This window comes from Pristiophorus japonicus, chromosome 1, assembly GCF_044704955.1.
Source record: "Pristiophorus japonicus isolate sPriJap1 chromosome 1, sPriJap1.hap1, whole genome shotgun sequence".
Lineage (NCBI taxonomy): Eukaryota > Metazoa > Chordata > Chondrichthyes > Pristiophoridae > Pristiophorus > Pristiophorus japonicus.
The window spans coordinates 230,947,706-230,961,609 of record NC_091977.1 but is presented as its reverse complement, the minus strand read 5'-3'; the positions used below and the strand labels follow the sequence as shown (position 1 = coordinate 230,961,609).

Sequence of the window (13,904 nt, the reverse complement as noted above, 5' to 3'; positions counted from 1 at the left end):
CCCAAAGCACCCATTTGAGAGCACTTCCTCATTGGAACACCTTTGTATAGCTCTCAAAAAAAGACCTTTCACAAATACAGGACAACAGCAATATAGACCAGTCAGCTTAACATCGGTGGTAGGAAAAAGAATGGAATCCCTACTAAAGAAAAAAAATAGAAGAACATCTAGAAACCCAAAATATAATAATGCATACTCAGCATGGATTTCAAAAGGAAAGTCTTGTTTGACCAAACTCATTGAATTATTTGAAGAGGTAACAGAGAATAAACAAAGGTAATCTAGTAGATGTAATTTATCTAGATTTTTAAAAGGCCTTCAATAAGGTATCACATAATAGATGAATGTGGAGCCAGGGGACAAGTAGTAGATTGGATAGCTGCTTGGCTTCAAGACAGAAAGCAGAGAGTAGGGGTAAAGGGTAGCTCTTCACAGTGGCAGAAGGTGGATAGTGGTGTACCAAGGATCAGTCTTGGGACCACTGATGTTCACAATTTCTATTAACGACTTAGACTTCAGAATCAAAAACACAATTTCTAAATTTGCGCCTGACACCAAATTGGGGGGGGAGGGGGATAGTCAATACTGAGGAGGACCGCAACAAATTACAAGAAGACATTAATAAACTTGCAAAATGGGCATATAATGGGCAAATGAATTTTAACACAGATAAATGTGAGGTATTACATTTTAGTAAGACAAATAAGGAGGTTACGTATTACTTGGAAAATAAGAATCTAAATGGGATAGAAGAGCAAAGGGATCTGGCAGTACAAATACACAAATCACTAAAAGTAGAGATAAGGACAAAAAAAACAAACCAAGCACTAGGGTTTATTTCTAGATAGATAAAATTGAAAAGTAGAGAAGTTTTGCTAAACCTGTATTGAACCTTGGTTACATACTGTGTACAATTATGATCGCCATATTATAAAAAGGATATAGAGGCACTGGAGAAGGTGCAAGAAAGGATAATACCAGTTTATACTTATCAGGAATGGATGAACAAGCTGGATCTCTTAAGAGAAGGCTGAGGGGTGATCGAATAGAGGTCTTTAAAATTATGAAAGGTTTTGATAGAGTAGACACAGAGACAGTGTTTCCATTTGTGGGGAAGAGCAAAACCAGAGGCCATCAATATAAGATAGTCACTGAGAAATCAAATCGGGAATTCAGAAGAAAATTCTTAATCCAGAGAGTGGTGAGAATGTGGAACTCCCTACCATAGGTTGGGGCGAATAGTATATGGGAGGCTAAATAAACATATGAGGGCGAAGGGAATAGAGGTAAATGCTGATGGAGTTACATGACAAAAAAATGGGAGGAGGCTCGAGTGGAGCATAAATGCCAGCATGGACTGGTTGGGCCGAATGTCCTATTTCTGCGCAGTTTATCCTATGTAATCCTATGTAACAACAACATCAACCTGTATTTATACAGCGCCTTAAATGTAGTAAAATGTCCCAAGGCGCTTCACATTAAACAAAATTTGACACTGAGCCACATAAGGAGATATTAGGACAGGTGACCAAAGGTTTGGTAGGTTTTATGGAATTTCTTAAAGGAGAGAGAAGTAGAGAGGCAGAGAGGTTAATGAAGGGAATTCCAAAATATGTGGAAAATACTATGGAAAATTCCTCTCCCACCTCCTCAGGTGATCAAAACCAGCCCAGGAGATCACACGGGCCACTAGGTCAGATGGATTTAAGCGTACTGCCATTCGACTGTCATAAAACTGGAATTTTACTAATAGTCTTCGGTAGATGCACGTTGCTGCTTCCAGGTGACTCTGTTCTCCAGTTATTGCTATTTTTTTCTGTTGCAGGGCGATGCGGAGAGATTCTGCCAAGAGGACGGAGCGTGGAACGGAATGGAAGCATCCTGTAGGAGTAAGTTATTTCAGCCAGGAATCGATTGATTCAGGACTCAGGATATTAGTTGTTTATCCTTCACTGGCTGAACATGTTGATTCTGATTGACTGGACTCAGTCATTTTAATTTATCAGTCGACCACTGAAGTGAATTGTAAAGATATATAATCGGCATTTAAATGCTAGAGGTTGTTTCCCCTGGCCGGAGAATCTAGAACTAGGGGACATAGTCTAGGATAAGACCATTTAGGACTGGGGTGAGGAGAAATTTCTTCACTCAGAGCTTTGTGAATCTTTGGGATTCTCTATCCCAGTCATTAAGTATAATGAAAACTAAGATCAATAGATTTTTGGACACTAAGGGAATCAAGGGATTTGGGGATAGGGCAGGAAGCTGAAGTTGAAGTAGAAGATCAGCCATGAAATTCAACGCAGAGAGGTGTGAGGTGACACATTTTGGTAGGAAGAATGAGGAGACCATACATATTAAATGTTACAATTTTAAAGGGGGTGCAAGACCTAGGGGTGCTAGCGCACAAATCTTTGAAGGTGGCAGGACAGGTTAACAAAGTAATAAATAAAGCATATGGAATCCTGGGTTTTATAAATAGAGGCATTGAATACAAAAGCCAATAAGTTATGTAAAACATTAGTTTGGCTCTAGCTGGAGTACTGTGTCCAATTCTGGGCACCACACCTTAGGAAGCACGTGAAGGCTTTGGAGGGGGTACAGATAAGATATACTAGAATGGTTCCAGGGATGAGTGATTACAGTTATGTGGATAGACTGGAGAAGCTGGAATTGTTCTCCTTGGAGCAGAGAAGGCTAACAGGAGATTTGATAGAGGTGTTTAAAATCATGAAGTGTTTAGATAGAGTAAATAAAGAGCAACTGTTTCCAATGGCTGAAGGGTCGCTAACTAGCGAGCACAGATTTAAGGTGATTGGCAAAAGAACCAGAGGTGACATGAGGAAAAACCTTTTTATGCAACGAGTGGTTAGAAGTTGGAATGCACTGCCCTAATAGGGTGGTGGATACAGATTCAATAGTAGCCTTCAAAAAGGAATTGGATAAATACTTGAAGGGGAACAAATTGCAGGGATATGGGAAAAGAGCAGGGAGCGGAACTAACTGGATTGATCTTCGAAAGAGCCGGCGCAGACTTGGACTGAATTACCACCTTCTGTGCTGTACTATTCTATGATTCTGTGATCTTATTGAATGGCAGTGCAGGCTCGAAGAGCTGGATGGCCTATTCCTGCTCCTATTTCTTATGTTCTTATGTTATATGTAACTTAGACAGAACTACGGCGGAAACCCTGCTCCCGCATGTAAATGGGAATTGTGTCAGAACAGGATAGACAATTAATATTCTGAATCCTGAATCAATCGATTTTCATTATTTATTTATGGTTATCCTTCACATTATAAACATTAACTAAATTTGCAACACTGATTGTTTTATGATATGATTTTTAGAATGTTGACATTCTCAAATGTAAAGATTTACTACTTAATTTTAGGAACTAAAAATAACATAGAAACATAGAAATTAGCTGCAGGAGCAGGCTATTCGGTCCTTCGAGCCTGCACCGCCATTCAATAAGATCATGGCTGATCATTCACCTCAGTACCCCTTTCCTGCTTTCTCTCCATACCCCTTGATCCCGTTGGCCGTAAGGGCCATATCTAACACCCTTTTGAATATATCTAACGAACTGGCATCAACAACTTTCTGCAGTAGAGAATTAACTCTCTGAGTGAAGAAGTTTCTTCTCATCTCGCTCCTAAATGGCTTACCCCTTATTCTTGGACTGTGACCCCGGTTCTGGAACTCCCCAGCAACGGAAACATTCTTCCTGCCTCGAACCTGTCCAATCCAGTCAGAATTTAAATGTTTCGATGAGATCTCTTGTCATTCTTCTAAACTCCAGTGAATACAAGCCCAGTTGATCCACTCTCTCCTCATATGTCAGTCCTGCCATCCTGGGAATCAATCTGGTGAACCTTCGCTGTACTCCCTCAATAGCAAGAACATCCTTCCTCAGATTAGGAGACCAAAACTGAACACAATATTCAAGGTGTGGCCTCACCAAGGCTCTGTACAACTGCAGTAAGACCTCCCTGCTCCTATACTCAAATCCCCTAGCTATGAAGGCCAACATGCCATTTGCCTTCTTCACCGCCTGCTATAGCTGCATGCCAAACTTCAATGACTGATGAACCATGATACACAGGTCCCCAAGGGGTCTCGCATAACAAGATTGCTAATTAGTCCTTTCTCATTACACATCACCCAGTCTAGGATGGCCAGCTCCCTAGTTGGTTCCTCGATATATTGGTCTAGAAAACCATCCCTAATACACTCCAGAGAATCCTCCTCTACCGCAGTGCTACCAGTTTGGTTAGCCCAATCAATATGTAGATTAAAGTCACCCATGATAACTGCTGTAACTTTATTGCATACACCCTAATTTCTTGTTTGATGCTGTCCCCAACCTTACTACTCGTGTTTGGTGGTCTGTACACAACTCCCACTAGCGTTTTCTGCCCCTTGGTATTCCGTAGCTCCACCCATACCGATTCCACATCATCCAAGCTAATGTCCTTCCTTACTATTGCGTTAATTTCCTCTTTAACCAGCAATGCCACCCCGCCTCCTTTTACTTTCTGTCTATCCTTCCTAAATGTTAAATACCCCTGGATGTTGAGTTCCCAGCCTTGGTCACCCTGGAGCCATGTCTCCGTGATGCCAATTACATCATACCCGTTAACTGTTATCTACGCAGTTAATTCGTCCTCCTTATTCCGAATACTCCTCACATTGAGGCACAGAGTCTTCAGGCTTGTCTTTCGAACACACTTCGCCCCTTTAGAATTTTGCTGTAATATGGCCCTTTTTGCTTTTTGCCTTAGGTTTCTCTGCCCTCCACTTTTACCTTTCTTCTTTCTATCTTTTGCTTCTACCCCCATTCGACTTCCCTCTGTCTCCCTGCATAGGTTCCCATCCCCCTGCCATATTCGTTTAACTTCTCCCCAACTGCACTAGCCAACACTCCCCCGAGGACATTGGTTCCGGTCCTGCCCAGGTGCAGACCGTCCGGTTTGTACTGGTCCCACCTCCCCCAGAACCGGTTCCAATGTCCCAGGAATTTGAATCCCTCCCTTCTGCACCACTCCTGAAGCCACTCCAAGCACTCCTAGCTGCTGCTGCTGCTGCACTCCGTGCAGATCTGCACAAAACTGACCTGTTTAGGGAACCAGTATTTACTAGCTGGCCAATTAACTAAGCTAGCTAGCTTGTTTTTCTCTGCTTAAACCTACAAGAATCCTATCTATTTAATATTTCAGTTTTACTTGAACTTGAAATCTTATTTTACCTTTAGAAGCTACTAGAAATTGTCACTAGTAATTTACACCAACCTTGAAATGGTTTAAAAGGGAACACATTGAGCTATATTTATTCCACAAATATATTGCCTATGAAATATTTGCACAATTAGGACTGAATGACATTACAAAAAAAAAAACAATTTCTTTCCCGAGGTTCTGTGCAATCCCGACATAAATAAAATAGTAAAATAGCAAAATGTTGTCATTTTAGTTGTAATTATACACCAGAGTTGTGTTAAAATCAGAATATACAATGGCAAAAACAAGGAACGACAATTCATATCTTACCCATTGCATTGAACAATCAGGAAGTAAAGCAGGATGTGAGAAACCCATAGTCCAGATTTTGCAACTGATAGTGCAGTTCCCTATTAATTTACCGTCATTGTATATTGCTCACTACCTTCCTGCTGAAGTTCACTACCATCCCCTCCAGAGTTTCCAACCCTCCAGGATTGTCCTAGAGTCTCCAGGAATTAACGATCAATCTCCTGGATGCTGCTGCATGCAACATCTCGGAGTAACATAGAAAACATAGAAACATAGAAAATAGGTGCAGGAGTAGGCCATTCGACCCTTCGAGCCTGCATCACCATTCAATAAGATCATGGCTGATCATTCACCTCAGTACCCCTTTCCTGCTTTCTCTCCATACCCCTGGATCCCCTTAGCCGTAAGGGCCATATCTAACTCCCTCTTGAATATATCCAATGAACTGGCATCAATAACTCCCTGCGGCAGGGAATTCCACAGGTTAACAACTCTCTGAGTGAAGAAGTTTCTCCTCATCTCAGTCCTAAATGGCCGACCTCTTATCCTAAGACTGTGTCCCCTGGTTCTGGACTTCCCCAACATCGGGAACATTCTACCCGCATCTAACCTGTCCCATCCCGTCAGAATCTTACATGTTTCGATGAGATCCCCTCTCATCCTTCTAAACTCCAATGTATAAAGGCTCAGTTGATCCAGTCTCTCCTCATATGTCAGTCCTGCCATCCTGGGAATCAGTCTGGTGAACCTTCGCTGCACTCCCTCAATAGCAAGAATGTCCTTCCTCAGATTAGGAGACCAAAACTAAACACAATATTCCAGGTGAGGCCTCACCAAGGCCCTGTATAACTGCAGTAAGACCTCCCTGCTCCTTTACTCAAATCCCCTAGCTATGAAGGCCAACATACCATTTTCCTTCTTCACTGCCTGCTGTACCTGTATGCCAACTTTCAATGACTGATGAACCATGACACCCAGGTCTCGTTGCACCTCCCATTTTCCTAATCTTCCGCCATTCAGATAATATACTGTCTTGGTGTTTTTGCCCCCAAAGTGGATAACCTCACATTTATACACATTATACTGCATCTGCCATGCATTTGCCCACTCACTTAACCTGTCCAAGTCACCCTGCAGCCTCTTAGCATCCCCCTCACAGCTCACACCGCCACCCAGTTTAGTGTAATCTGCAAACTTGGAGATATTACACTCAATTCCTTCATCAAAATCATTGATGTATATTGTTAAGAGCTGGGGTCCCAGCACTGAGCCCTGCGGTTCTCCAGTAATCATTGCCTGTCATTCTGAAAAGGACCTGTTTATCTCGACTCTCTGCTTCCTGTCTGCCAACCAGTTCTCTATCCACGTCAGTATATTATCCCCAATACCATGTGCTTTGATTTTGCACACCAATCTTTTGTGTGGGACCTTGTCAAAAGCCTTTTGAAAGTCCAAATACACCACATCCACTGGTTCTCCCCTGTCCACTCTACTAGTTACATCCTCAAAAAATTCCAGAAGATTTGTCAAGCATGATTTCCCCTTCATAAATCCATACAGACTTGGACCGATCCTGTCACTGCTTTCCAAATGCGTTGCTATTTCATCCTTAATAATTGATTCCAACATTTTCGCCACTACTGATGTCAGGCTAACCGGTCTATAATTACCTGCTTTCTCGCTCCCTCCCTTTTTAAAAAGTGGTGTTACATTAGCTACCCTCCAGTCCATAGGAACTGATCCAGAGTCGATAGACTGTTGGAAAATGATCACCAATGCATCCACTATTTCTAGGGCCACTTCCTTAAGTACTCTGGGATGCAGACTATCAAGCCCCATGGATTTATTGGCCTTCAATCCCATCAATTTCGCTAACACAATTTCCCGCCTAATAAGGATATCCTTCAGTTCCTCCTTCTCACTAGACCCTCGGTCCCCTAGCACTTCCGGAAAGTTATTTGTGTCTTCCTTCGTGAAGACAGAACCAAAGTATTTGTTCAATTGGTCTGCCATTTCTTTGTTCCCCATTATAAATTCACCTGAATCTGACTGCAAGGGACCTATGTTTGTCTTCACTAATCTTTTTCTCTTCACATATCTATAGAAGCTTTTGCAATCAGTTTTTATGCTCCCGGCAAGCTTCTTCTCGTACTCTATTTTCCCCCTCTTAATTAAACCCTTTGTCTTCCTCTGCTGAATTCGAAATTTCTCCCAGTCCTCAGGTTTATTGCTTTTTCTGGCCAATTTCTCTGCCTCTTCCTTGGATTTAACACTATCCCTAATTTCCCTTATTAGCCACGGTTGAGCCACCTTCCCCATTTTATTTTTACTCCAGACAGGGATGTACAATTGCTAAAGTTCATCCATGTGATCTTTAAATGTTTGCCATTGCCTATCCACCGTCAACCCTTTAAGTATCATTTGCCAGTCTATTCTAGCCAATTGACGCCTCAAACCATCGAAGTTACCTTTCCTTAAGTTCAGGACCTCTTGTAGGCCTCATCGACATCCCGCTCCACCTCCTCGACTCCCTGCTGGGCCTCCCGACTCGATGCTGGCCTCTTGTAGGCCTCTCTGACGTCCCGCTCCGTCTTCTCGATTCCCTGCTGGAATCATAGAGGCGTTAAAAAATGTTGTACTTACTACATTTGCTTTGAACACTCTTGCCCAGGAGAACTTCCCTTCAAAATAGTGCCATGGGATCTTTTAACTTCAAATGAGACGTTAAACTGAGGCTCTGTCACAGAGAAGACAGACAGAGCCTCAGTTTAACGTCTCTTTTGAAAGATGGCACCTCTGACATTGCAACGCTCCCTCAGTACTGCACTGTGTCAGCCTGGGTTTTGTGCTTGAGTATCTGGAGCTTGAACCTACGGCCTTCTAGCTCAGAGATGCCTCATGAAGTAACGTGATTCATTGAACTTAATACATCGCAAGGGCTGTCCCCTCGCAAGCCTGTTGTTGCGAAAAATTCTAACCAACCCTCTTATAGTGGCACAGCAGTTAAAGCAATCAAAACCTGTATAAGAACATAAGAAATTAGGAGCAGGAGTAGGCCATTTGGCCTTTGATCCTGCTCTGCCATTCAATAAGATCATGGCTGATCTTCGACCTTAGCTCCATTTCCCCGCCCTATCCCCATAATCCTTTGATTACCTTAGTGTCCAAAAATAAATCTCAGTCTTGAATATACTCAACGATTGAGCATCCAAAGCCCTCTGGGATAGAGAATTCCAAAGATTAACAACCCTCTGAGTGAAGAAATTTCTCCCCATCTCTGTCCTAAATGGCTGACCCCCTTGTCCTGAGACAATGACCTCTAGTTCTAGACTCACCAGCCAGGGGAAACTATCCCTCAGCATCTACCCTGTCAAGCCCTGTAAGAATTTTATATGTTTTAATGAGATCACCTCTCATTCTTCTAAACTTCAGAGAGTATAGGCCCAATCTAATCAATCTCTCCTTATAAGACAACCCGCTCATCCCAGGAATCAATGTTCCGATGTTCATAAAACATGCTTGACATTGAGGTGTGGGGAATGTCGAGCAGTGACATCAGCAGCTGCCTTTTTATTCCCGAGAATTGGCCGGCAGTCACGACTGGAGAATTAAGATTGGCGCTAATCCTGAATGGAGTAGAAGTAGGTGTGAAACTGCTGACTGCTGAACAGCTCGGCCTAAGGGAGTCATGCCAGACAGTAGTCACATATTGGATGAAAATGTATTAAATCGAATCCATCTATATTAGTAGGGAACTCCAGCACTCTCATAAAAAATAAAAATTTCTCTCTTAATGAGATCAATAATTTTTCCAATCTCAAATTGGTCGATTGGAAAATGTGCAACATTCAAATTGGAAACTGATCAAATGACCCTTAAAGTAATTCTGGGGAGTCCAGATGTGTTGACATGAGTCATTCCAGCAATGGGAGTGGATTCAGAAAGGCACTGCTTTTTAACAACAATAACAAGTTGCATTCCAGTAGCAAGGTGCTTCACAGGAGCATAAACAGACAAAATTTGAAACCGAGCCACATAAGGAGATATTAGGGCAGGTAACCAAAAGCTTGGTCAATGAGATAGCTTTTAAGAAGCGTCTTAAAGGAGGAGAGCAAGATGAAGAGGTGGCGAAGTTTAGGGAGGGATTCCCGAACTTGGGGCCTAGCCAGCTGAACGCAGGGGCACCAATGGTGAAGCGAAGAAAATCAGGGAGGCGCAAGAAGCCAGAATTGGAGTTGTGAAGAGATCTCAGAGTATTGTAGGGCTGGAGGAGGTTATAAAGATAGGGAGGGACAAATCCATGGAGGGATTTGCAAACAAGAATGAGAATTTTTAAATTAAGGTGTTGCTGGACCAGGGGCCAATGTAGGTCAGTGTGCACGAGTAGAAGAAGGGAGGCCGGCCAGGAGATCATTGACATAGTCAAGTCTAGAAGTCACAAAAGCATAAATAATAACACTCAGTTTTCGAGAACACAATCTTGACATAGTAACGGCAGCACTGAGGGGCAAAACATTTTTTTGCAGTGTTGTGGTCAGAGAAGGAAAAATTTGTCTCACTTGAATGGAAGGGGAGGGTGAAAGAAAAACAGTATGAAAATAAAGATGAAATATTGTGGCCGCCTTATCATATCTGTCTGAATATTGCAAAGTGCTTCACACACTGAATCACTTTTGGAGGGCAGTCACCTGTTATGTAGATGAACATTCCGACTATTTTAAATACTGCAATACCCACACATAGCGATGAGATAAATAGCCAGTTAATCTGTTTTTTGCTGGTGCTGATTGAGAGAGGAATGCTGGCCAGGATGCCAAGAGATTGCTTCCAATAGTGCGTGAGATCGTTAAAATCCATTTGAGTCATCAGACCAGGCAGAGCAGCAGACAGTACCCTGGTTTAACATCTCATCCAAATTGAAGATAAACAGAGAGAGGCAAATCTGCTTCCTGCTGAATTGGAATTAATTGCAACCCTCTGAGCTAATGAGTACTTGGATTTCACTGGCAGTGAGAGTGGACTTACTTAAATTAAACCAAAATCAATGTGTTACTAATATACATCGCCACATTGGATAACCAATATGTTTCAATGTTGCATCATTTATGGTCGTAAGTCTGTGCATGAAGTATAGGAAATGGTAGGCAGTATTGAGTTAATTAATTTTTGATCGCCAGTACATTAATTTCTAATAGCTAGTATTTGCATTAATTTCAAAGCTGGGATAATGCACCTTCAATTCCAAGACTATATACTGAAGGGTTGAGATGATATCACAATTTGTTCCACGGTGACAACCCTAACCTATACCCTATCCCCCTTCTCCCCCAGCCTCCCCCCCCCCCCCTCCGCCCCCCCCATCCCAAACCTAACTCTACAACCATGGAAGACATAGCAGTCTATGTTATTCTGTATAATGTATAACCTTTTTGATTTTTTTTTAAATCAGTGGAGATGTCCATTGGCAGACATTGAGGGTTAGTCTGTTATTGATTGTGAATTCCATGATCAGTCCAGTGAAAAAGCCGGCACGGGCAGGTTGGGCCAATGGCCTCCTGTGCTGCATGATTCTATATCAGGATTAGTTGAACTCACCAGTGCAGAGTAATGCCATTGCCTCTGTGTCAGGTACTCTTTTGTTGCTTTGCCAGTGGGCTGTAGAGCAGCAGCCCGAGAGTGAGCACGAGGGCAGGTAGGAGATGGGAGAGCAGATTGCAGTTAAGTGGCAAGGATTGTGAGAGAGGAGGTTCAGTGACTAGATCGGAAACATCAGGTTAGGTACAACTGGTAACAGACTGGGAACCTGTTGGTTGGTGTCATAAATCTCAACTTACCTCTAACTGTGTGCTGGGCTGGCTGTGCAGATCGAAGAGCAAATGAAAGGGTGCGGATCAGTTTTTCCATGCAATCGGATTGTTTCAGTGTCTCTACTGAAGCAAGAGCAGAAATCTCCGACATGAGCCTACACTGAACAGAAAACTTGAGAGTACAACCAGCTCAAAAATATTATACCCAAGACGGATAGACTTCATGTTATTTTTTATTTGGAAATGAATCTTTAACATATTAAAATCAGTTCCTTCCATAGTCATGTTGGCCATGACACAGTGGGTGGCACTCTTGCCTCTGAGTCAGAAGGCTGTGGGTTCAAAGTCCTACTCCAGAGACTTGAACACAAAAATCCAGGCTGACACTCCAGTGCAGTACTGAGGGAGTGAGACGTGAAACTGAAGCCCTCCTAGGTGGATGTAAAAGATCCCTTGACACTAGAGCAGGGGAGTTGTACATGATATTCTGGCCAATATTTACCCCACAACCAACATCACTTTAAAAAAACACAGATTATCTGGTCATTTTTCTCACTGCTATTTGTGGGACCTTGCTTTGCTCAAATTGGCTGTTGTCGCTCCTATATTACAACAGTGACGACACTTCAAAAAGTACTTTTGTCTGTTAAGTACTTTGGGGCAATCTGAAGTTATGGTAGGCGCTGCATAAATGCAAGTCTTTCTTTGTTTATGTATTGTACGTGACCTGCTAATAGCAGGATTTTGTTTTCATCTTAGGAATCATATGTGAGCCACATTCATTGGTGGAAAATGCAGTGTCTATTAGAACTGGGGATTCGTACATGAGTAACATCAGCTTTGTTTGTAACTTTGGTTACCGTCTCATTGGGCCTCAGAACATCACCTGCCTTGCTAATAGAACATGGAGCCAACCTCTTCCTCACTGTGAGGGTAACTAGCACACAAACATTCAACTCCTTACTATCATCCCTCGAGATACAATACCTAATTGAATTCACCTGTGCAGAATCACCTGCGCAGTGACACGCTATTGTATATACAGCAGCTTGCCAGGATTTGAGGAACTCACGTAAAGTGAGACGAAATACATATTTCATCCTAAAAAAACCTTGATAGCCTGGATTGTGTCCACCGACCCACGGGTGCAAGTCAATTAATCAGATTCTTGACCAAAGATCCACTACATCTGATCACTGTACACTTTTTTATTCATTCATGCAGAATGTAGGTGTCGCTGGCAAGGCCAGCATTTATTGCCCATCCCTAATTGCCCTTGAGAAGGTGGTGGTTAGCCGCTGCCTTGAACCATTGCAGTCCATGTGGTGTGTTGTAGCTGCTTGGTACAACTGAGTGGCTTGCTAGGTCATTTCAGAGTAAACTACATTGCTGTGGGTCTGAAGTCACGCATAGCCAGACTGGTAAGGATGGCAGATTTCCTTCCCTAAAGGACAGATAGGTTTTTATAACAATCCAATAGTTCCATGGTCACCATTACTGATATTAGCTTTTTATTCCAGATTTACTTAATTAACTGAATTTAAACTCCCCACGCTGCTGTGGTGGGATTTGACTCCCATCTCCTGATCATTTGTCCAGGCCTCTGGATTGCTAGTCCAGTTACATAACCACAGTGCTACTGTTCCCTCGGATAGTTATCCAGAGATGGGGAAACTCTGCACAAAGGCTGAATTTCATTTAAATATTAATGTAGGAATGGAGAAATCCCGCACACTGTTTCCCAAGTTTCTGGTGTGCATGATGTCCATTCTTAAATGTAGCCTTGTAAAATGTCCATCCCCACCATACCCAGGGACTGGTAAGTAGATGGAACTTCATTCAAAGTTAACACTGTTAAGGTAAGTGTATTTCATCCATTTCGTGATTCTGTTTTTTTCACTATCAAAATTAGGTCTCTATGAGCCTTTGTGACAATTTGTTTCATTATTTTTGCTCCAGTCCCATTCCTGCCACCCATCAACAACTTGTATTTATATAGCGCCTTTAACATAATAAAACGTCCCAAGGCGCTTCACAGGAATGTTATAATGCAAAAATTTGACACCGAACCACATAAGAAGAAATTAAGGTAGATGACCAAAAGCTTGGTCAAAGAGATAGGTTTTAAGGAGCATATTAAAGGAGGAAAGAGAGGTAGAGATGCGGAGAGGTTTTTGGGAGAGAGTTCCAGAGCTTAGGGCCTATGCAACAGAAGGCATGGCCACTGATGGTTAAGCGATTATAATCAGGGAAGCTCAAGAGGGCAGAATTAGAGGAGCAGATATCTCGAGGGGTTGTGGGACTGAAGAAAATTACAGAGAGAGGAAGGGGCGAGGCCATGGAGGGATTTGAAAACAAGGATGAGAATACTGAAATTGAGGCATTGCTTAACCAGCAGCTATGTATATCAGCGAGCATATGGGTGATGTGTGAACAGGACTTGGTGTGAGTTAGGACATGGCAGCTGAGCTTTGGATGACCTCAAGTTTACTTAGGGTAGAACTTGGGAGACCAGCCAGACATGCTTTGGAATAGTCAAGTCTAACGGTAACAAAGGCATGG

The 13,904-nt window shown here is 42.5% G+C and overlaps 1 protein-coding gene and 1 long non-coding RNA gene across 4 annotated transcripts in view; one reads left to right on the top strand and one right to left on the bottom strand.

Annotated features, from left to right (window-relative positions):
• Positions 1-13,904, top strand: part of svep1 (sushi, von Willebrand factor type A, EGF and pentraxin domain containing 1) — a 420,503-nt gene that overhangs the window by 307,285 nt on the left and 99,314 nt on the right. Inside the window, exons 41-42 of the mRNA XM_070887865.1 lie at positions 1,826-1,889; positions 12,102-12,275. Coding sequence (XP_070743966.1) covers positions 1,826-1,889; positions 12,102-12,275 — 238 coding nt within the window. The remainder of the gene's footprint in view (positions 1-1,825; positions 1,890-12,101; positions 12,276-13,904) is intronic.
• Positions 1-13,904, bottom strand: part of LOC139268983 (uncharacterized) — a 48,000-nt gene that overhangs the window by 8,965 nt on the left and 25,131 nt on the right. Inside the window, exons 2-3 of one of the 3 annotated variants that reach the window (XR_011594141.1) lie at positions 11,370-11,465; positions 8,004-8,141 (exon numbers count right to left, since the gene is read on the bottom strand). This is a non-coding gene — a long non-coding RNA (uncharacterized lncRNA). The remainder of the gene's footprint in view (positions 1-8,003; positions 8,142-11,369; positions 11,466-13,904) is intronic. The other 2 variants (XR_011594143.1, XR_011594142.1) reach the window with 2 other exon arrangements.